Source organism: Anabrus simplex, chromosome 3, assembly GCF_040414725.1.
Source record: "Anabrus simplex isolate iqAnaSimp1 chromosome 3, ASM4041472v1, whole genome shotgun sequence".
NCBI lineage: Eukaryota > Metazoa > Arthropoda > Insecta > Orthoptera > Tettigoniidae > Anabrus > Anabrus simplex.
In genome coordinates this window covers 312,208,905-312,232,128 of record NC_090267.1, presented here as the reverse complement: position 1 = coordinate 312,232,128, position 23,224 = coordinate 312,208,905, and the positions used below count along the sequence as shown (strand labels likewise).

Sequence of the window (23,224 nt, the reverse complement as noted above, 5' to 3'; positions counted from 1 at the left end):
TGAATCGATACACTGCTTCGAATCATGCATTCAGTAGCCAACACTACATTGGTCATACTCATTGAACTCAAAACACTTCGCCAGAGGCTCGCAAGGTGAGGTCTACCTTCCGTCTTCCGTCAACTTTGCTTGTGAGGGCAAGCTCGACTGAACGGATGGTGGGGGAGAAATGCCGAAGCGTGCGGAACTGAAGCAGTAGGCGGCTGGACATTTGATTACACGTGAACCAAATATCCAAGGTCAACTGAACTGAACGGAACGGAAGCAGTGTACTCACTGCTTTATGTCAACGTAAGGTCACATCACGACGCGCAAGAACTATCACCACAAAATGAGAATCATGGACGACTTTTGCAACAGGTGTTACAGTTCCCAAAGCAAGCACGATTACAGGATGCTGCACAGAATCCAAAACTAGTCGACCTCATTATTAGGTATCCCATTCATGCCGAATTTGCGCCGTCTTTGTCGCGCCAGAAACTTACCCCTCCAACGGCAATGGATGCGCTAAGATGGAGCAACAACCCACACCGCGAAGGAGTCTCTCTTCTATAACGACACTTTGGATATAGCGGAATGTCTTGTGGAAATCCATTCTCGTACCCATCCTGCTTCCCAGTCCGCACGGCCCCATATGCCTACAAACTGCGCATATTGAAAGAATCAGTTTTCAAGACAATGACCCAACTAGACACATTCCCGAATTACGCAAGAAGATAACGTTATTTTTGTGTCCTTACGGGAACCTTTGTTCATCAACATGATCAATGAATGGGGTTCTGAAGTTTATGATCTAAAGAAGTACGAAATATGCAAGCAAATATGCCCTAAAACTATCTAAATATGACCTAAAACAAGTCAAATATGACTTAAACATTTTAGGAGTAGGTAGCAAGGGTAGCAAGTATCAGATTTTATTATAATTAAAAAGTGATTAGCTTTTTTTTTCTTTTTTGCTTTACGTCGCACCGACACAGATAGGTCTTATGGTGACGATGGGATGGGAAATGCCTAGGAAGTGGAAGGATGCGGCCGTGGCCTTAATTAAGGTACAGCCCCGGCATTTGCTTGGTGTGAAAATGGAAAACCACGGAAAACCATCTTCAGGGTTGCCGACAGTGGGGCTCGAACCCACGATCTCCCGATTACTGGATACTGCCGCACTTAAGCGACTGCAGCTATCGAGCTTGGTTAACTGATTAGCCATAATATAGCAGACGCATTTATCATGCAAACTGACGGAGCTGCACTAGGTAATTTAAAACTTTATACATTCATTCAGTAGCATAGCCCTGAGGCTCAGCTCTCACTCTGTTTTCCTAAAGAAAGACAAAAAATATCGAAGTACTGTATCAACATGCTTTTTCGTATCTGTCGGTGTTCGTTCGTCCAGCATAACTTTTTCGGAATTACGTCTTCTAAACGTGCTACCAATCTGTTTCTAGAAAAGAAAGAAAAGTATATCTACTAGGCCTACAGTATTTTGAAATCCTGTGTTTGAAACTCGGCGCAGATAACATGTTGTTAAAAACAACTCCTCGATTTGAACAAAAGTGCTCAAAATATAACCAAATATGACTTTCATCACTAAAATGAGCAAAATATGACCAAAAGAAATAAAAATTGACAAAATATGCATTTATATGCACAATAAAATATGCATATATATGCACCATAAAATATGCATTATATACACCATAAATATGCATTTATATGCACCATAAAATATGCATTATATGCACCATAAAATTGCTTTAAACGGGCTCAGGGACACATCATTCACAGTTATTTTTCAAATGTTGGAAAAAATGAGTTCAGGAAACCTTAACACCCAAACCTTAGTTATGAACAATGTGTGGCACGTGATGGTGCACAGTCTGAACACATACTGTTTCAGTGTCATTTGCTTTGACGCATACGATATAAGTGATACAATGTTTATTCCGATTAGGTTAATGACAGCGTGATTATACAACCTCTCCGCGCGGGGACTTCGTGCATTGAGCGCTCGAGCACGCTCACTCATTACACGTCAGAGCGCCGTAGCGAGTGAACGCGTCGGAAAATTTAAGATTCTGGTCTCATTTTGTTCGCATGTAGACAGGCTGACAAATTTTAGTGATATTGTAGGGAATACAAGCATAGTTTCTTAGAACATTGAAAATTCGCAATAACAATTTTGAAACATCGGTGATTTGACTGCCTAAATATAAATCCCTACGCCTCAAGTAGGGTACCGGTAGAAAACGTTTTCCAAGCCCGAGATGGTGGTACCGCAAAGGTTGCCCTGTGATTTTTAGGGGCAAAGTTACGCAGGGTCGAAAATGTGAGAATTTGTAATTTGCTCACTATCAACCTCAGAATGTAAATGCCGACCCATGAAGTGTGTGTCATTGAATATAGAATATTACTCCCGACACAACGGCGCCATTGCTGTAGACTTAGGACAATTAGGGAAGAACTTAAATGATGTACATCCATGTCGCTAGGCTACCAGCCAGATAAGTTAGCTGGCAATAAATTATATATATATATATATATATATATATATTGCTAGTTGCTTTACGTCGCACCGACACAGATAGGTCTTATGGCGACGATGGGACAGGGAAGGGCTAGGAATGGGAAGGAAGCGGCCGTGGCCTTAATTAAGGTACAGCCCCAGCATTTGCCTGGTGTGAAAATGGGAAACCACGGAAAACCATTATCAGGGCTGCCGACAGTGGGGTTCGAACCTACTATCTCCCGAATACTGGATACTGGCCGCACTTAAGCGACTGCAGCTATCGAGCTCGATATAAATAATATCAACGTAACAGCCGTAAAGATTTAAAAAAACGGTTAACCGGTTTATTATTTTATTTTATTCATATCTTGACAAATATCATCGGCCACTTGTAAATAAAATAATTGTATTGAACTGACTATCTAACGTGTCTTTCATTTCACTCCAAGTTAGACTTGGGTCGGGCGACGTTGTCACGAAAGCCTAGCGGGACAACTCCTCACCTGTCACCACCCGTTTTTTTTTAACTGGTTCGAACCAACAAGAACGTTGCTTGAATATGAATATAATAATCCAGAAATTACGGAATTTAAAAATGATATTTTACGAAAAACCCGTGAAGTTATTTGATCGATACCTGACGTAAACTCTGGAGATGGTTGAAGGTACCCGCACGTTGACCGCTGTTTGGTGTCCCTGCTACAAGCCTGCCTTTGTCCCATTCTGTGCCAGCTATCTGCGTGGCACGCAATTAACAGAGAGACAGGAAGCGATACATCACGCCGGATAATGACCGCCGAGGGTTTACTTCTTCCTTCGTCTTCTGTTCTGCTCTCCTCGTTTTGTTCACACACTTCTTTATTTTTATATCTGTTCTTAATATTTTTTGTTGCGTTTTTATCTGTTTGGACAACCACATACTAAAGAGAGAATGCACATTATGAATCTCCGCATACAGAATGAAGGAATTTAAGTTAATTTGTCAAGCATGCTCGATAAAACGTATCACCTGAGTGAAAAACCCTTTTGTCCTTGAGGTATTATTTCGCTAAAGCTATTTTTTTCGAGCACAGTTTGATCCTGGAACAGTGCAGTGGTGTTCGAAAACCCTCACGTCGTTAGATTTACCAAAACGTAAGTAATTACCTAGTGGATAGAAACCAGTGATACGAATTATTATTATTATTATTATTATTATTATTATTATTATTATTATTATTATTATTATTATTTTTGCTAGGGGCTTTACGTCGCACCGACACAGATAGGTCTTATGGCGACGATGGGATAGGAAAGGCCTAGGAGTTGGAAGGAAGCGGCCGTGGCCTTAATTTAGGTACAGCCCCAGCATTTGCCTGGTGTGAAAATGGGAAACCACGGAAAACCATCTTCAGGGCTGCCGATAGTGGGATTTGAACCTACTATCTCCCGGATGCAAGCTCACAGCCGCGCGCCTCTACGCACACGGCCAACTCGCCCGGTATTATTATTATTATTATTATTATTATTATTATTATTATTATCGCTAAATCTTGGCTTGGCGATTTTTCTGCGCGAAAATGAACAATGATTTCAGGGTGGAACAAATTAGTATAGCCTAAAGAGTAATAATAATAATAATAATAATAATAATAATAATAATAATAATAATAATAATAATAACGATGGTAACCCCGTGATGCAGGTTTGACATCCTTCGGTTCGGTTTGCTGATAGCCCAGCGATTTTAATTCTAGACTGAGTGCTGAGACTGGGTTTACTCAGCCTCGTGAGATGAGACCAAATGAGCTGTAGATAAAAGAGGCAGCGGATGCGGTCAACAAACTCGAGCAATGCTGCTGTAGATGTTCTAACGTTGATCATGTGGCATTCGTGTATCGGCGGGCCACAGAGGTGGACAGCAGTCGGCGTGTCAGGCCAAGATCCAGCGAACCGTTGGTTATAATAATAATAATAATAATAATAATAATAATAATAATAATAATAATAATAAACACATTCTCTCAACGTCTGCTGGTTTTAAAGGCGGTGGAATGCCGGAGTTTTGCCATGAAATGTTTCTGTAATGTGGTGATGGTAGCGGTGGTAAAGGTGAAACGTGAAAAATAAATCCCCTCCCAATTGTAATCGTGGGAGAAAAAAGGAAGAGGTCAACCTTTCGACGAATGAAAAGTATGGACAGAGGACAAAAGACTCCTTAGAACTAGCAAACCTAATAGCTGGTTGCATGAGTGTCTGAGAAGTGTGGTCGGGTAGGAACTACGAGCCTTAAGTGGAAGCAACGCTATACTTAGCAAAGGGTCCCGTGGTCACCTCTCCACGCTCGTAAGATGCGAGCTCCTTGGGGACCTTCATAGTGGTTGAAGATCTAACACACGGGTGTTTCACATTTCATATTTCATCTGACGATACCGAAATTCGATCCTGCAATCTTAAATATAGGAGGAAAATAACTAACCAGCTGAGATCTGCAATCGGCCTATAGGTTTAGAAGTGATGCCATTTATCAACTAATTTCGATGTTGAATTAAAAAGACTTCGAGAGTGAGACCTCAAGCTAAATTTGACATTGCTTTCACTTACTTACATTAGTCTCCACTCTTGACCAATGCCGGCGCCTGCGAGCGTGATGCTATTACATTACTTTTGTTGACATACTCATTATACGAAGACTCGGATCAGCAAAGTACTGTAGTTTCTTACCCTGTTGGTACTGGTTGCAGTCCCGTGTATGCCATGCAACTTTTAGATAAGTTTCAAGGACTGGAGCGGTGTGCATTCTGACCTATGTCACTTTATCGTGGCCGTAATTATTACCAATACACACTCCAGTACAGCCACTACATACAAACAGATTATCAGATATTCGAGTACTTCACACATGCTGACCAAGATATATCAACCCACTGCCACCACCAGCTTCATTTCTCTCTTCAAAATATAACTTATACATTAATTAATCATCCCGAGCAAAAGAGGAAGGTTCGAACTTCAGACCACACACACTACAGTATAACTCGCCTGTCTAAAGTGTCGTTAACCAGTTGAGCTGGCCTGTAGTAGTTAGTTCTCCATACCAATAAATCGCCACGTTAAGGCTAGATACATATCTTTAAGATGTTAAGCAAATTAGAAACTGGCAAGCCGCGGTTCGACTCAAGTGTGTGGGAGTCGACCGGCCATATTGCAAGCATACTAGAAGTAGGTTTCACACCTCACCCAGCTGAGCAGAGTAGGTTTTTGGAGGTGGAGCGGTGTTCTCATAATTAGGTTAAGTTTGGCCTGCAAGGGCGGAGTCTCTGTGTGTGCGCCCCTGTGTGAATGGGGAGTAAATTTGGAATCATGCCGGTGTATATTTAGAGTGAGTGGGTGTTTTGGCGAGTGTTGCTCTATAATGCTTGTGGAGGCAGATGGATAACTCTTAAGTGAGGGACTTTTTCAGAGACACACACGCACACTTGCGTTTCTCCTCCTTCACTCCCAAGTAATAAGATACTTTAATAGGTCGTTCAGTCCCTTGCACAATGCAAATACTGTACATAGAGACCACTTTGACACAAACTCACTCAAACTATCTCTAACCTCAGTCCATTTTAACATTGGTGTTGAATACCGAGAGCGTACAACCACCCATCCAGGTGCTGACCGCGTCCAGTGTTGCGTGCGTGTGGTATCTTGCCTGGTGCCTTAAGATAGATCATAGGCCGATTCTTCGGTTTTAAAAATGCAGATGTTACACAGTTTTGAAAGATATGTTATTTTCGACAGTGTTGAACCATTGGGATTATGGAATAAATATTTTTTTCTTTCTTCCTTTCTCAGCCTTTTTCCCAGTTGTCTGCGATCGACACTTACGTAGATTGAGCCTAGTTTTATGACAAGATGCCCGTCATGACGCCTACCTTATGTGGACGGACGTGTTCATTCCTGTATGCTTTTGTGGTGATTAGCAGTGTGATACGTTGTGTGTAAATTGAAGATGTGTATTAAGATGATCACAGACACCCAGTCTCCGAAGAATTAACCAAACATGGTTAAAATACCCGGCCCAGCTGGGAATCGAACACAGGGCCTTATGGTACGAAAGCTAATACGTTGACCATTCAGGCAAGGAGCCGGACACGAAATAAATATATAATGGTTCTTATTTATTTATTTATTTATTTATTTATTTATTTATTTATTTATTTATTTATTTATTTATTTATAGACTCCGTGGCTCAGGCGGCTGCGCGTCGGCCTCTCACCGCTGAGTTCCGCAGTTCAAATCCTGGTCACTCCATGTGAGATTTGTGCTGGACAAAGCGGAGGCGGGACATGTTTTCCTCCGGGCACTCCGGTTTTTTCTGTCCTCTTTCATTCCAGCAACAGTCTCCAGTATCATTTCATTTCATCTGTCAATAATTAATCATTGCACCAGAGGAGTGCGACAGGCTTCGGCAGCCGGCACAATTCCTATCCTCGCCACAAGATCGGAGCTTCATTCATTTCATCCCTGACCCGGTCACTGACTGGAAAACAGGTTGTAGGTTTTCATTTATTTATTTATTTATTTATTTATTTATTTATTTATTTATTTATTTATAAAGATGTCTTGACTTCGGCGATGTTGAACCGTTGAGATCATGAAATAAATGTTGTATCTAGTATAAATGTATTTATTTATTTAAAATTATTTGTTCAGCTTTAGCTGTAATGCCAACGGTTTTAATATACAACGGCGTGTCAGAACTTCGTTCCGCGAGAGTTCCAGACGTCATAAGCCAACGGCACCATGTTGTCGTATTTAAAGACCTAAAAATGCCACCAACCATAGAGGATCTCCGTTAAATCCGAAGTATTAAGGGGACAGTCTGGAGATAAACAGATCTTCTTACTAATGCATGGATTTTTCATGAACGTTGTGGGAACGTCACTGAATAACTGAAAAGACATCCCGAAAATTGATTTGATATATTATTAACATTTTTCGAAAACAATCATGTCACTGATTATCTAACGATAGCCGCGTTCCACCCAGCTAGCCCGAGTTTGATAACTGGCTCTACAATAGAGTCTTTAAACTATGATGATAGTCTTGGGTTGGAACAGAGCACACCCACCCTCATTTTTATATAAATGTCCTAATGTCATGAATTGAATTTTTTAGGTAATACTTCTTCAAAAAACAGTGTATTATTTTTCTGCACGCAATTTATATTATGAAACATATTGTCTTTATATTTCAAATTTTTGTCATTTTTATGTATTAACATTTGAAATTTTAAGTTCCCCACTGTCTGAAAAAATCAGTAATCAAAAATTCCGTACACAGGTTTCCTAACAAAACTGTGATACATATACCATACAACGTTTGTTATATTTGACAGAATATCATCGGAGAAAAAGGGATTCACTATGTAAAATTGGAAATTTCGGGAAAAGTAATTCGGCAGAAAGCACGCCCATTTCTGCTGTGTGAAAACCGGCAAACAAAGCATTATTAAAGTGATAAATAGTTTTAATTGAACGGGATTACTTCGTAACAAGAAAGACTTTATGTTCGCAGTTTAAGATAAAATTTGTTTTGACAAAATGCTCAAAATGTCTATTTTTAAATCCAGACTGACCCGTCAGGCAAAATTGTAAATATGAAACATTTTGAGAATAATTATCAAAATAATATTTATACACTGGTACTGAGCGAGTTGGCCATGCGGTTAGGGTCGCGCAGCTGTGAGCTTGCATTCGGAAGATAGTGGGTTCGAACCCCACTATCGGCAACCCTGAAACTGGTTTTCCGTGGTTCCCCATTTGTACACCAGGCAATTGCTGGGGCTTCGGCTTAATTAAGGCCACGGCCGCTTCCTTCCCACTTCCAGGCCTTTTCTCTCCCATCGTCACCATAAAACCTATTTGTGTCGGTACGACATAAAGCAACTTGTAAACATATATAGACTATACACTGGAACACCTTTTACTTATCCCATGTTAAGTGTGTTTAGTACTTGAAAATATGATTGCAATTCACTTTTTTAAAATAAATTACTTAATTGTAATACTTCGGCTAAATACGCTGCACTCCAGGTAGTTCCACAGCATGGTATAGCGAATTACACAGTAGTCCATTAATTAACTGCCAATAACACTGCAAATAATACTACTTGAAAGTAGTAATAAATATTGTAGAAGTACTCACTTTACGTAGCCTGTCTTCCTAATACAGTGAGAGGTTAAGTACTGAAGTATCTTGATGCTACCGCCAAAGGGACCCACGGTACAATTTACAACCTTTACCTTCAGATCCCAAGATATATAGAGGACGTAATAATCCGATCACACCTTCTCCTCACGGTGGGATAAAGCCACAGTAAAGTTATATTTCATTTACTTCGGAATTTGTCGTATTATGAATGATTGGTCTCTTACCTGCGTATCCCTTAAAAACAACGATCACCCTAATTGATCCCACCCATTTACTACAGTAGATCCATTATAATGGTCTACAACAGTGACCAAGTTAGCTGGACGTTATGACAGGTGGGGTCCAATACCACCGTCTGACATTTTTAAACTAGTTTTCCCGGTTTCTCATTTAAACTCTAGACTCCAGATTTAAGTTTATTTCTCAAGGCCAATGGCTATTCCATCCCATTCCCAGCTGTAATAAATAACTCTCTCACTCGCTTGCGACAATCTGCGTAACATCCTAATATCCTTGAGACCGAGCTCGATAGCTGCAGTCGCTTAAGTGCGGCCAGTATCCAGTAATCAGGAGATAGTGGGTTCGAGCCCCACTGTCGACAGCCCTGAAGATGGTTTTCCGTGGTTTCCCATTTTCACACCAGGCAAATGCCGGGGCTGTACCTTAATTAAGGCCACGGCCGCTTCCTTCCACTTCCTAGGCCTTTCCTATCCCATCGTCGCCATAAGACATATCTGTGTCGGTGCGACGTAAAGCAAATAGCAAAAATATCCTTGAGAGTGGAGGATCTGTACACTAGTTATGAGTTCCCCAAAACCACTTTAGCCTTTACGGGCCATTAAGGTTGTTTCGATCTGGTACTCCAAATTTTAAATGTAAAAAGTATATGGAGAAGCACACAAAACTGTATTTGAATTTGCATTATACCCTGTCATACTGGCAATATCTGGAGAAAATTGCATAAAACTCAAAACTTGGAGGTGCCTTCTACGGTATTCATTATTCCATTTATTAAAAAATCGTTGTACAATAATTAAAACTAATGCTGAAGATGTACAGTGATTGAATTGCTCGTGTATTAAAGAAAACTAAGACTAATCGGAAATCATTATTTAAGAATTTTCAGAAGTGTGGTTAATCCTCTTTAAGAAATGGACGTAACAGGATTAGCTTCTCAGAAAATGTCAATTACATATGGCCAGGGGCGTCACTGATTATCTAACGATAGCCGCGTTCCACCCAGCTAGCCCGAGTTTGATAACTGGCTCTACAATAGAGTCTTTAAACTATGATGATAGTCTTGGGTTGGAACAGAGCACACCCACCCTCATTTTTATATAAATGTCTGGAAATAGACGGTTTGAACTCCACTCTTGGCCATACTGTAAGCTTGTTTTTTTTCTTTTTTTTTTTCTTTCTTCTTCAGCAGCGTACATACCAGGACTGTACTAGTATCTAACAATCACTGCTTCCAAAAACTAGCCCAAATCAATTAAAATCACGCTTATCACCAGTACAGACTGGAGACAGATTGGTTAGAGAAAGAAATTGTGAACACTTTAGTGAAACTCTGCTGCAAGCGGACTATGATCACATCAGGCATTTCCTTCATGCACACTACCTAACACAAAAGATATTTGGCTGAAAATTCGCTGTTTGCCAGTTTTCTAACGTAGTAGGTAAATGGTGTTTTAGGTAAATGTGTATAAAAAAGTTAAGATAAGAAATATTTTGTTAATAAAGTTCATAGGTAGCAGTAGCGTTCCTGCCTTCTGTCCAGAGGATTAATTCCCTGCTAGTTCAAGGATTTTAATCGTCAGTTGAGAGCTGGAACGTGGTTCAGTCAATCTACCGAGTTCAGTTGAGTAGCTGTCTCGAACTCGATTGATAAAGGCTAACAGTACGCCCAAGGAAACCTCCACGCTGACCACTGACACTTCAATACCTGCAGGCTATCTAGTTGGACAGCTGTTAGCTTGGAAGATCAAGGTCGTTTATGGCATGTATATTCCAAAGGGTTTGGTGTAAGATTTATTTTAAAGTGCAGTAACCATTGGAGTCATTGACCTGCCTGTTGATTCGTTCCTATTCAGAAGATCCCTTTCTATTAACTGAAACCTCATTATTTATGTGATAAAATAATTGCCGACGCTGGTGATCGAGGGCTAAAAGTCGTGAAGTCGATCCCAGTCGAAGTCGGTGAATGGTAAGAGTGGATGATCCGTAACATGGGATATCATGTGAACACAGATACGAAAGAACTGTATGAACCATTGTTTACACGGCAAAATTATATCTACTGAGGGAGTGGCTGCGAGGTTTGGGTCACTTAACTGTCAGCTTGCATTTGGGAGATAATGGGTTCGAACCCCAGCGTCTGCACCCCTGAAGATGGTTCCCGCGGTTTCTTATTTTCACACCAGGCAAATGCTGGGGGCTATACCTTAATCAACGCCACGGTCGCTTCTTTCCCAATCCCAGCCCTTTCCTATCCCGTCGTCGCCATAAGACCTATTTAAGTCAGCGCGACGTAAGGAAAATTGTAAAACAATCTTTCGGTATTCTAATCCGACTAAATAATAATAATAATAATAATAATAATAATAATAATAATAATAATAATAATAATAATAATAATACTGGTTTTTATGTCCCACTAACTATGTTCATATTTTTGGAGAACTAAGATGCCGGTAATTTTGTCTCACAAGAGTTCATTTACTACCGACTTGAGGCTAGCGTATTTTAGTACCTTCAAAAACCTCCGGACTGAGCTGGAGTCGAACCCGCCACTTTAGAATCAGTCAGCGCTCTGTAATCCGGGCCACCGTCTCCACAGAGTTTTCATTTTCGTTATAAAGAGCACCGACCGTAGTTTACAACAGTAGTACGACCTGTTAACCTGAATGAAATATTGAATTTGACCCTCAAGTTTTGCAGGTGCTGTCATCTTGAAAGATATTACAGTTACCAAGATTATTAATTAATTATTCGTAAGTCTATATTGTGACAATATATTACGCCGTGTTTGTATTATTCTTGCAGGCGTACATGGCAAACGAGAAGCAGCTGGAAATGCACAGACTGCGACAAGAACACCTGAAGCGGCAACAGGACCAGCTGCATCAGCAGCAGAACATCCAGGAATTACAGGTCAGTTCACACAACATCTACAAAATCATCTATCAAGAACTTAGCCTGTAATGAAACTCGGTACAAACCAGGTCCATTCTGGCGAATTGTTACGGGCTGAAACGTAGCCTGGTAGTGACGTAGTGTTTGATATATCATAGCATCTTCTAGCATTAGGTGTTTAGAATACAGAGTGTAGGAAAAAAATGACTGCTGATAACCATTGGCGGTGATAAACGCGATCAGGATAATTGAAATGAGGGTGGCAGCCTACCCTTTGGCCCGCAGTTGCCGTTTAGAATCAACTGGGGGAAAGTAATTTTACAACCATAAATTATCAGGTTGGAATATCTGCGGTTGTTCTCTTGGTCTCAGTTCGATTTCTTTTATTTTCTAATGACTCTATAAGTAATAATAATAATAATAATAATAATAATAATAATAATAATAATAATAATAATAATAATAATAATAATAATGTATGTTGGGTATTCAGCCGGAAGGCTGGTTGGATCCTCAACAGGTTCACCATTAGCTGTCATAGATGGCCTAGGTGTCACTGAAGAGACGTACTAGGGAAATGAGGAGTGAGGTAGTTTCCCGTTGCTTTCCTCACTGAGCCAGAAGTTGCTATTGCACATCAGTCTGCCAAGCCCACTGAAATGCTTTGCAGAATAATAATAATAATAATAATAATAATAATAATAATAATAATAATAATAATAATAATAATAATAATAATAATAATAATATCGTGTGGCCTCCGGTGAGGCCTGGTGCATGTCTTTCGAGTTGACGCCCGATAGGCGACCTTAGCGTCTGTGAGAATGGGGCACTTCCTATAATGAATTATAATGCTGAAGAAGGCGTACACGTCCAGCTTCACTGGAATTAACCAATGAATGATGAAACCTGGCCGGGAATCGAACCCGGAACTCCTTGGACCAAAGGCCAGCACGCTAACCATGTAGCCATGGAGCCGGACACTATGTAAGTTACGGCAGTATTGTATTCGTACAAAAATTTGACATCCGGTTTTTTACGGGTTTCGCAACGTAACTGTGACCCTATCCTCATTTTACTTGTTTTGATCCTTTATTAAAGCCTAATATTATTGGCCAATGTTTTTCGTACACTCTCTGTAATCCTTGTCGTGTGAAATAAGTGATAAATTAGGAATAAGACCTGTAACACATGAGGAGTGCGACAGGCTTCGGCAGCCGGGACAATTCCTGTCCTGGCCGCTAGATGGCGGCTTCATTCATCCTATTCCTGACCCGGTCGAATGACTGGAAACAAGCTGTGAATTTTCATTTTTTCACCTGTAATACATGCTATACATATTTCTTTTTAAAAATTGTTTCACGAGTTTCGATTTTGGGACATGATAGCCGATTGATGTTGTCACTGTCTTCTCACCAAGACGGCTGCGGTTTGACTCCCAGTCTATGATTACTGGATTTTAAAAATGGAAAGTCGCGTTCTTGTGGTTTGGATTCCGCATAAAACAAGAGGTAGCGTGGCCTTTTTCACAATATCAACACTCGCTGAGGTCAGCTTACTTGATTCAATAGACAGTACTTCAGCTCCTTGTGATTTACAAATCACAATGCAAGAGCTTTTGCATCTTACGACTATACGATTTGATATGAGAAATTTTATCGGTATCTCTCGCCTTGTTTTTTAACCTTGTCAAGTTTTCCTCTGCGAGCACTAAGTTTAGTTTCGCTTATCTTGTGCTTGACGGTCACGACTCGCGCTCTTTGCGTCATACTCATTGAAATGTAAATTCAGTTTAATTAAGGAATAAACGTGCAAGCATTTTTGAAATACCGACCCGCTGTACATAAACAATTACAGTATTGCGAGAATTCTTTGATAAAACTCGCTCATTATTGAACCGTATATGACAGATCCTTACCATCCGGCTTAGATTAATGATCAGCATACTGGCCTTCGGTTAAGAGGGGCCCGGGTTCGATTTCCGGTCGGGCTGGGGATGCACTTCTTCTCACCTACATACAACACACCGCACTACCAATCAGCACAGAAACACGTAATATTTATTACATCTCTGCACTTAGCGTTGCCGTACATCTGGGCCAAAACCACATCAAGTGCTGACTCCAGTAAATTGGGAATACTGTCAGGAAGAAGAAGAAGAAGATAGAAACTTGCCGGCCAGAGATCTAACTGAAATATTTCACAGCGATTGTTCCCCCAGACGCAACGATGATGTGTTCCTTGGTACATCTCAAATGCAGAGGACGTGTTTTCATAACACAAATCGTTGTCTTGAGTAAAAGATAGAGTTTTTGGAACACCAATGCTCAAACACGTTAAGGTAGTTATTTAATGCATTTATCGATCTTCATTACAAATGCTACGGCTTCGAATTCAAATACCTTGAAGAGCATTGTTATCAAAGGGTGTACAATTAGAAGAAAAAATGTCCTTCATTATACAGTACAAGTTGTTTCCATGATGATGATGATTATGATACAGACTTTGAGGGATGCTGCAGAAGGGTACATGTATCCATTTGAGAGAGGAAACCTAGGTCCGGAGACGCCTCAGTTGAATGTTCTATGACAAAGGTTTTTTTTTTTTCGTTGGTAATAGATCTGTCAACACACATGGGTTCAACATGGTGGGTCCTCAGCCCACTTCTTACAGGTTTCCGAACAAGTGGATAAGAAGTGGAGGTCCTGTTGCGTGGCCACCTCGTTCGCTTGATCTCACCCCACTTGATTTCTTCTTATAGGGTCATGTGAAGAGTGATATCTACGTGATACAAGTAGAGACTAAAGAGGAGATTCTGGTAAGAACAATCTCTGCCTACGAGATCGTTGAAACGACGCCAGAGTTGTTCGACCATATAAGCCAGAAGTCAATGTGACGTCGTCTCTGCATCGAAGCTGGGGTATGCCAATTTGAACAGCTGTTGTAAATATCTTCGTAGCGTGTGAATGGAGTGCAAGCAAATGAAGGTATTACATCGCCACACAAAGATTCTTAAGGTATTTTTATCTCACATTCATAAGAATCCGAAAACAAATTTGGCTTAAACCCGGCGACTGAGCCGTTTCCGATCTGTGTTGCCTATCTCAAATTGTCAACACACATGGGTTCAACATGATGGGTCCTCAGCCCAATTCTTACAGGTTCCCGAACAAGTGGATAAGAAGTGGAGGTCCTGTTGCGTGGCCACCTCGTTCGCTTGATCTTACCCCACTTGATTTCTTCTTATAGGGTCATGTAAAGAGTGATATCTACGTCTATCTATCCTCAGCAACCCTGAAAGTCTGTATCATCATCAGCATGAAAATATCCTGTATAAAAATCAAAAGTATAGAGTTATTCTTTCGACAATATTCGTAGCCTGTGTTGACGTAGAACGTAATTAGTTTGGAACCATGTTGGAGCCGGTAAGCGTTGCAAAAAATGAAAATTTTAACATCAAAATAATTTCTAGACATCTCGTACGACGAGAGTGTTCAATATCTCATCGTAAAGAATACGGACCAATGTACCCAGCAACAAGAGTCTCACCTCGGGTGATGGAATAGAGTCGTCATCTTGAGATACTAAAATTAGCGTGTCGCATGGATAACAGTGTTGTTCTAAACTCCACCGTGGTAGCACCTCATGTGAGGTGTCCTTCGGTTCATCTCGGTGAGTTCTGCACGTATACGGCAAAATTGTGTGGAGAAGTGTGAAAAATCTTCCTTTCGCAGAACGCCGGAACATATGGACAATAAATGGCTTTAATTGATCAAAAACGTATCCCTTGGGAGAGAGTGACTTGTTAAAAATCTAGAAAGTCCAAAATCACTAATACCGAACGCTTCGAAAGGAAGACAGCCGACCGTCGTGAGCAGAGTTCTGTGTTGATGGAGCCTCAGTGGTCGAAAGAGATTTGCAACTCATGGATATATAGACGCCGATCACCCTGGTAATGATGAAGAAGAGGCTCTGGTACGCCCATCGAAATTCCCACAACTCTGTATTGTACAAACAAAGATTTAACTTACGCCCGTAATATTCAGATCGATCCATCTCCATATGTAGCTATATCACTTCTCACCCACTGTGCATTGACTTTATCTTGAAGATTTGTAATGTCAACAATAACAGCAGAGTGGCCCAGACGGTTGAGGCGCTGGCCTTCTGACCCCAACTTGGCAGGTTCGATCCTGACTCAGTCCGGTGGAATTTGAAGGTGCTCAAATACGTCAGCCTCGTGTCGGCAGATTTACTGGCACGTAAAAGAACTCCTGGATAACAAAATTCCGGTACCTCGGCTTGCCCGAAAGCCGTAAAAGTAGTTAGTGGGACATAAAGCCAATAGCATTATTATTATTATTATTATTATTATTATTATTATTATTATTATTATTATTATTATTATTATTATGCAAATCCATACTGATACCGATATTTTTTTGACAATGCCTATCACGTGGTACGTATTCTACACGGCCGTGATCCTGACACAGCTCCGATCAATTTTTATTTTTAGAAGTAAGGCCAATCTGTGTTGATATCGCATGCTTAGGATCATAAGGGCGTATCTACAATTTTTGACATTTTGAGGTTATGATATAATTGCAATGCGAAAAGAATGCTGTGTTTGAGTAACAGAACGGCGTATCTCTAACTATGCTAGTTTTTAAATTTTGCATGGCGTAAGTCATTAAGAGATTTGTTTTAGTAAATAACAAAAGGGCGTATACTGATACTCACAAACACGTAAGATATGAGGCACATACTTTAGGAACAAAATGGCGTAACACCTGATACACCATTTTCACTCTAACTATTATTTCGTTTATTCTCTATGGAAACCTGTTTGACTAGCGTGTGTTAAACATATCACCGTATTGTGAGGTGAATTAGTTTCTCTATTTTCGAGCACTATAAGAATAATGAAATACTTGATAGTGTTTTAAAACTAGAATGATACTATCAATGAAGAAGGTGAGTGTAAAATATGAGCCACACAAATTAGCAAAGTATATTACCAAATACAGTAGAGACAATTCGCGACACTCTGCGAAATATCGAGGGACAGCGATTAGCTCTCAATCTAGCGGAGTGACCTGAGAGTTACTGATTCTGTCACAAGAGCACGTGTATTTGTTTGTGAAGTTTTGGGGGTTATTTATGCGTTTGTATTAAGTTGACATAAGTAAATAGTTGCGTGTGTCATTCCTTTATATCTCCTGTCAATATGAGTGGAAAGATATCTGCTGCGTTTGGCTGAAATAACTATGAAGTGCACAAGGATTCGCGGTCTTTCTTCCGCTTCCCTCGTGACAAGAAAATGTAAGTAAATACTGTGTTTGCATATATATTCTTCCAGTTACAAAGATATTTTTATAGAAGGCCTACTTCCTAAACTTCTGACCTGTGCGCCCCATATTTTAACTGGCTTAAAATATTATAAAAAGCTTATTTTATTGTATTAGTGCAGCAGTTAACCTTCAATACTGATGTGTTGTTGTAGGTGTGATCTGTGGGTTTTGATTTAATTAAGGAACATGCATATGCATATGTGTGTGGCTGGTTGTGTTCCAAGTTACCCCATTTGGAATGCCGTAATGCGTTGTCAAGCACTGAAGAAGATATGGGTGATTTAAGAAATGTAATGATGATGCAAAGGTGAGTGGCTACTCATTGAATTCGATTTACAAGCTGTGCTGTACTGTCCACATACAAAGGCCAAAGCATTGTTTTACAAAAGAAGACAGTGTTAAATGCAGTTGCAAATAGTGCTGTCTGTTACACGTGGAATGAGACTATAGCTAAGAGAGGGTCATCTGAAATAGTATCATGTGTTTATAAGATTCTTACTCAAAATGCAAATGGCAAAGAGATTGTTTTTATACAGATATGTGCAGTGGCCAAAATAGGAATGCGTATATCTGTGCAATGTGTCTCTTTGCTGTAAAACAATTAAATATACCTGAAATCAACCACAAATATCTTACTCCAGGCCACACACAGATGGAGGTTGATTCGGTACATTCTATGATCGAAAAAAGAAGAAGAGTGTTCACATATTTGAGCCATCTGGTTGGAAGACAGTCATCCGCCTAGCAAGAAAATCACCTTACGAAGTATAAGTTACGTCACAAGATGATTTCTTTGATTTTAGAAAAGTAAAGCAGGCCCCTATAAACAATACAACAGTAGATGTTAGTGGTCAAAAGTAACATAGATGAAAATTGTGTGGTTGAAGTACGGTACTTGAAAGACGATCCCAAACATGTTTACTTCAAGTACAACATGCATGAAAAATTCAACAAAATGCATATTGTAGGAAACAAGAGATCAGCACCTAGGAGGAAACAGAACTGTAACAGTCTTAGAGAGGATCTATTCACAACCTCTTCCAATTTTGGTTGGAAAGTTAAAAGATTTACAAGAACTTTGCAAACATGGTATTATTAAATCCCAGTATCATAAATTTTATATGTCCCTGAAGTCAATCACCACAAGCCAAGACAGTGACAATGATCTGGATGATGTTGGCAATTAATGAGTATCCTTTTCCTTTATTGATTCTTGCAATTATTGCTTACGGATTTCATCAATGTTACGTCAGTGCTGTTTTTTATTAGCAATATGAAAAATATTCAAAACTGCTCTACTTTATTAGGCATATTGCTTTAGTGTAGTTTTGTTATGCTTTAAATCAGCAGTGATCTACATATTTATCAAAGTTTAATGTTGTAACTATTAGTCTTATTATCAGTCTGAATTTAGCATAGTCTGGATAAAATATTGTATGGATGTTCTGTTGTAACTTTGGGGTGTTCTGTATCACAAACATATTGAGTTTATTAGGCATTTTTTCATGTAAAACGCAAGTTTTCAGTCAGGGTTGTGTTAATAATGTAATGATCACGTTACTATATCGTAACAATAAAAATATTATTATTATTATTATTATTATTATTATTATTATTATTATTATTATTATTATTATTATTATTATTATTATTATCTCATTTATCCTGGACAGTTCGACGTATGCCTTGCTGTTATTTTAAGTTTTAAAGTATCAGATAAATACTTACGCCACTTGACTCATTGAAAACTGAGAATAACAAAAGGGCGTATGTCAGGGAAAAGAATTTCAAAATAAAGTTAGGAACAATATTATTCGAACTTGTTTTGAATTACTTGCTTTTTTGCTTAATTCAAACCTAAATGAAACCATTTAATTGCAACATCATGTGCTGGTACTTATCTTGTACTGGTGATATACTTTTAAATAAATTGTGTAGTGATATTCCTGATTTTCTCAAAATGGCAGAAATGTAGATACGCCCTTATGATCCTAAGCATGCGATATAGTAACGTAGGATTTTTATTTATTTGCATTTCCTACAATGATAGCCTGCCTACATTTGACGAAGTATACCATAACACTTAAATATTGAATGTATGTTTAAGCATGGAGAGTTTTCTGGAGTTAATTCTTCTCGTATGCAGTACTTTAGAGGTGATTTCTAGGACGTAACCTTTAATAGCCAAAACGGCTAAATCACAGTATAGATTCTTGGGAATGCCCACACTTTTGAAAAATTCAAGTAAGAATTTGGATATGGTTCCTCTTGCTCGGATGAAAAGTCCTGCAACCCTTATACAGGAGGTGATGTATGATTCTTTGAAGTAGCTGTTGATTGGTTCATAGTCCGGCTCCATGGCTAAATGGTTAGCATGCTGGCCTTTGATCACAGGGGTCCCGGGTTCGATTCCCGGCAGGGTCGGGAATTTTAACCTTAATTGGTTAATTTCGCTGGCACGGGGGCTGGGTGTATGTGTCGTCTTCATCATCATTTCATCCTCATCACGACGTGCAGGTCGCCTACAGGTGTAAAATCAAAAGACCTGCATCTGGCGAGCCGAACTTGTCCTCGGACACTCCCGGCACTAAAAGCCGTACGCCATTTCATTTCATTGGTTCATAGATGGCTCGCTTCTCCGCGTCTACCTCTGCCGGCTGACTGGAGTCGACCTCATATCTAATGGTGGGGTCCAGAATATTTTCAAAGTCCTTTTCTCGGTCAATTGCGATTATATCTATTATCCGGTTGCTTCCACCGTCAGCAACACATGGCACCTCTTCATGTACCTCGTAACCTTCCTGGGAGAATGCGGCTGCAATTTGTTCTTTTTTTTTTTTTTTTGCTAGTTGTTTTACGTCGCACCGACACAGATAGGTCTTACGGCGACGATGGGACAGGAAAGGGCTAGGAGTGGGAAGGAAGCGACCGTGGCCTTAATTAAGGTACAGCCCCAGCATTTGCCCGGTGTGAAAATGGGAAACCACGGAAAACCATTTTCAGGGCTGCCGACAGTGGGGTTCGAACCCACTATCTCCCGAATACTGGATACTGGCCGCACTTAAGCGACTGCAGCTATCGAGCTCGGTGCAATTTGTTCTAGTTCTTATTCTGATGTGCCTAACATTCCTAAGCAAGCCCCCACCCGTGGGCATGAACTAACAACATGAGCTAGGGTTTCAGGCTCACTGCAGTGGACTCCATCCCGGCTAAAGGACCTTTACGTACTAGGTCTAATTCCAGAAAAAAGAGATCCCCTTTTTGCACTGACTGTGCGAGTAAAAGTAATTTGTATAGCTCATTATCTCATTTTTGCTACAGTGTATGTATGTCAAGCATTACACTTTTATTAGTGTAAGTCCGACCCATGGAGATAAGGGACAGAAAAAAATAAGCATAAAAGCGATGCAAGCCAGAGATTGTAGCAAGTTTTTTATTTAATGTCATCCATCATCGAAAACAGACTACCATACACCACGCATTATACTTGACTGCTCCAGGAAAAGGATAATAAATATGATAAAACGTTACCTTTTAATATGAAACATGTGTTTTTGTCCAAGGCAAGATCCATTCTTTTTCTTCTGTTGGAAGCGATGTAAAAATAAATATGAATGGAACAGGGTAAATAAAAGGTAGAAGAAAATGTATACGCCTAAAAATTAACAACTTCCGTTCTATTCCGTCCTCTTCGTAGCGCGCATGCAAGCAAGGAGGCAAACGGGTGCGCGAGTTTTCTGTCTTCTGTTTCTCATTAAAGGAATAACTAATGCAGTGTGTATCACGGTCCATTTGGAAGACTTGCCGACTTCCAGCCGTTGTGCTGCTGTGGCGTGACACTTTATAACAATGCTTTTGTCCCTGTCAGCTGTGATGTAGCCGGGAAACATAAACTTCCTTTTCTTATTGCTTTCCGCAATGTTGCGTGGATGGTTCTCTACAGTTTATCATCCGATTTTCTTTGAATATAGAACAGTTTAAGTTTTAACTGAAAATATTCTACAATCGTATGAGCGTTCTCGGAATGAGAGAACTCTGTTACTCCACGGATGAAGCTGAACGGATAAACCGGCTTCAGTGGTCGGGTCATATGAGGCGAATGGAGAGAATAGGTTATCTAGGAGAATAATGGTGTCGGTCATGGAGGGTAAGAGAAGTAGGAGGAGACAAAGGTAATGAAGAAGATAAATAAGACGAGACCATAAGGATTGTGGAGTCGTTCAGTTAATCCATAGAAGCTTGCAGATGAACGCTGAAAAGCATGACAATAATGAGGGGTAAAGGTAAAGGTGTATTCTGCCCGAAGGCAGGTCCGAACCTCCGCAGAAGTGTGCCTGAGCCGGAGTTTACGCGCGGTAGGGTGGCCAGTTCCTTTCCGCTCCTCCATTCCCTTACCCCCCCCCCCCCCCACCAAACAGCGCGTGGCAACCCATCCAAATATTGACCACGCCCAATATTGCTTAACTTCGGAAATCAATAATGAGTGGGGGAGGGTTTTTTAATATATTTTAAGACAAGATCAGTCCCAGTAACAGTGGAGCTTAAGTTGACAGATATGATTAAAAGGGAATTATACGCAAATTCGTTTATTCATATGTGTGTTATGGAATAACATAGAGGGCAATGCAACGGTTATTTGCCATTTTGACTAACATTTGTTCTATCGATTTATCATTATATAACAGACTAAATATAATATTACCATGCCTGTATTTGTCTCGCTTGTCTATCTACAATGCTTGTCCAACATTTTATAACATCGTCCAATGAAATTCCTGCTCCACGTATCGCAGGGCCTAGCCTGGCTGGGAGACTCAATTAAGGAGAGTCATGACAAAAATTTGGAACTTCTACAACTTATCACAAAAAAATTAAAATACAAGCATATATGAATAAAATATAGCGTCACACGTAATCAACGTCAGGCGTCTGACTCGTTGGCTGAATGGTAAGAGTACTGGCCTTCGGTTCAGAGGGTCCCGGGTTCGATTCCCGGCCGGGTCGGGGTTTTTAACCTTCATTGGTTAATTCCAACGGCCCGGGGGCTGGGTGTTTGCGCTGTTACCAACATCCCTGCAACTCACATACAACACATAACACTATCCTCCACCACAATAACACGCAGGTGCCTACACATGGCAGATGCCGCCCACCCTCATCGGAGGGTCTGCCCTACAAGGGCTGCACTCGGCTAGAAATAGCCACACGAAATTATTATTATTATTATTATTATTATTATTATTATTATTATTATTATTATTATTATCAACGTCAGGCGGGAGTGAGGGAGGAGAGGGATGAAACGAGCGCCCTGAGCCCTACAGCGGCTAGCAACGGAATTATTAACAAATATTTAAAAAGTACGGCAAACTGCCACGGGTGTGACCTCTCGCGTGTTAAAACTGCTCCGGGCCGTGGCTTACTCCCTCAGACTTATCTCTCCTCGTATGCACAGTCTAGGCCCACTACAAGGTAAATATATTCCAGCAGGATTATTGAAATGGTAGACCGAACGAACTTTGAAGCCAATATTGTCCGACAATGTGAAAGAAAGTGGCGTACCATGCTTGCTGTATATACACCGCGCCGGCATTTAGAGATTTTAAAACGGCGCTAGGGCAAAAGTGATAATGGGATTTGAAGCAGGAAGATTTGGGGGATCTTTAAAATTGAAAATTCTATTTTTTGTTGAAAAATCACAACATTTCAGTTATGACTCTCCTTCTGCCTTTCTGAACACATGGTGTTCAAATACGCCAACCTTGTGTCTGTAAATTTACTGATACGTAATTATTATTATTATTATTATTATTATTATTATTATTATTATTATTATTATTATTATTACCGAGTGGAGTGCCATGGAGCCAAGCTGCATTCGGGAGACGATTGGGTTCGAACCCCCCCCCCCCCGGTTGGCCTGATAATGGTCTTCTGTGATTTCCCATTTTTACTTCCAGGCAAATGCCGCGACAGTTCCTGTTCGTAGGTCACAGCCATTTCCTTCCACCTTCTTATTCCATTTAATTCACCAGCATTCATTTA

The 23,224-nt window shown here is 40.2% G+C and overlaps 1 protein-coding gene across 1 annotated transcript in view; it reads left to right on the top strand.

Moving 5' to 3' along the window:
• Sox102F (transcription factor Sox102F) overlaps nucleotides 1-23,224 on the top strand; it is a 669,258-nt gene that overhangs the window by 626,853 nt on the left and 19,181 nt on the right. Inside the window, exon 4 of the mRNA XM_067143137.2 lies at nucleotides 11,736-11,843. Coding sequence (XP_066999238.1) covers nucleotides 11,736-11,843 — 108 coding nt within the window. The remainder of the gene's footprint in view (nucleotides 1-11,735; nucleotides 11,844-23,224) is intronic.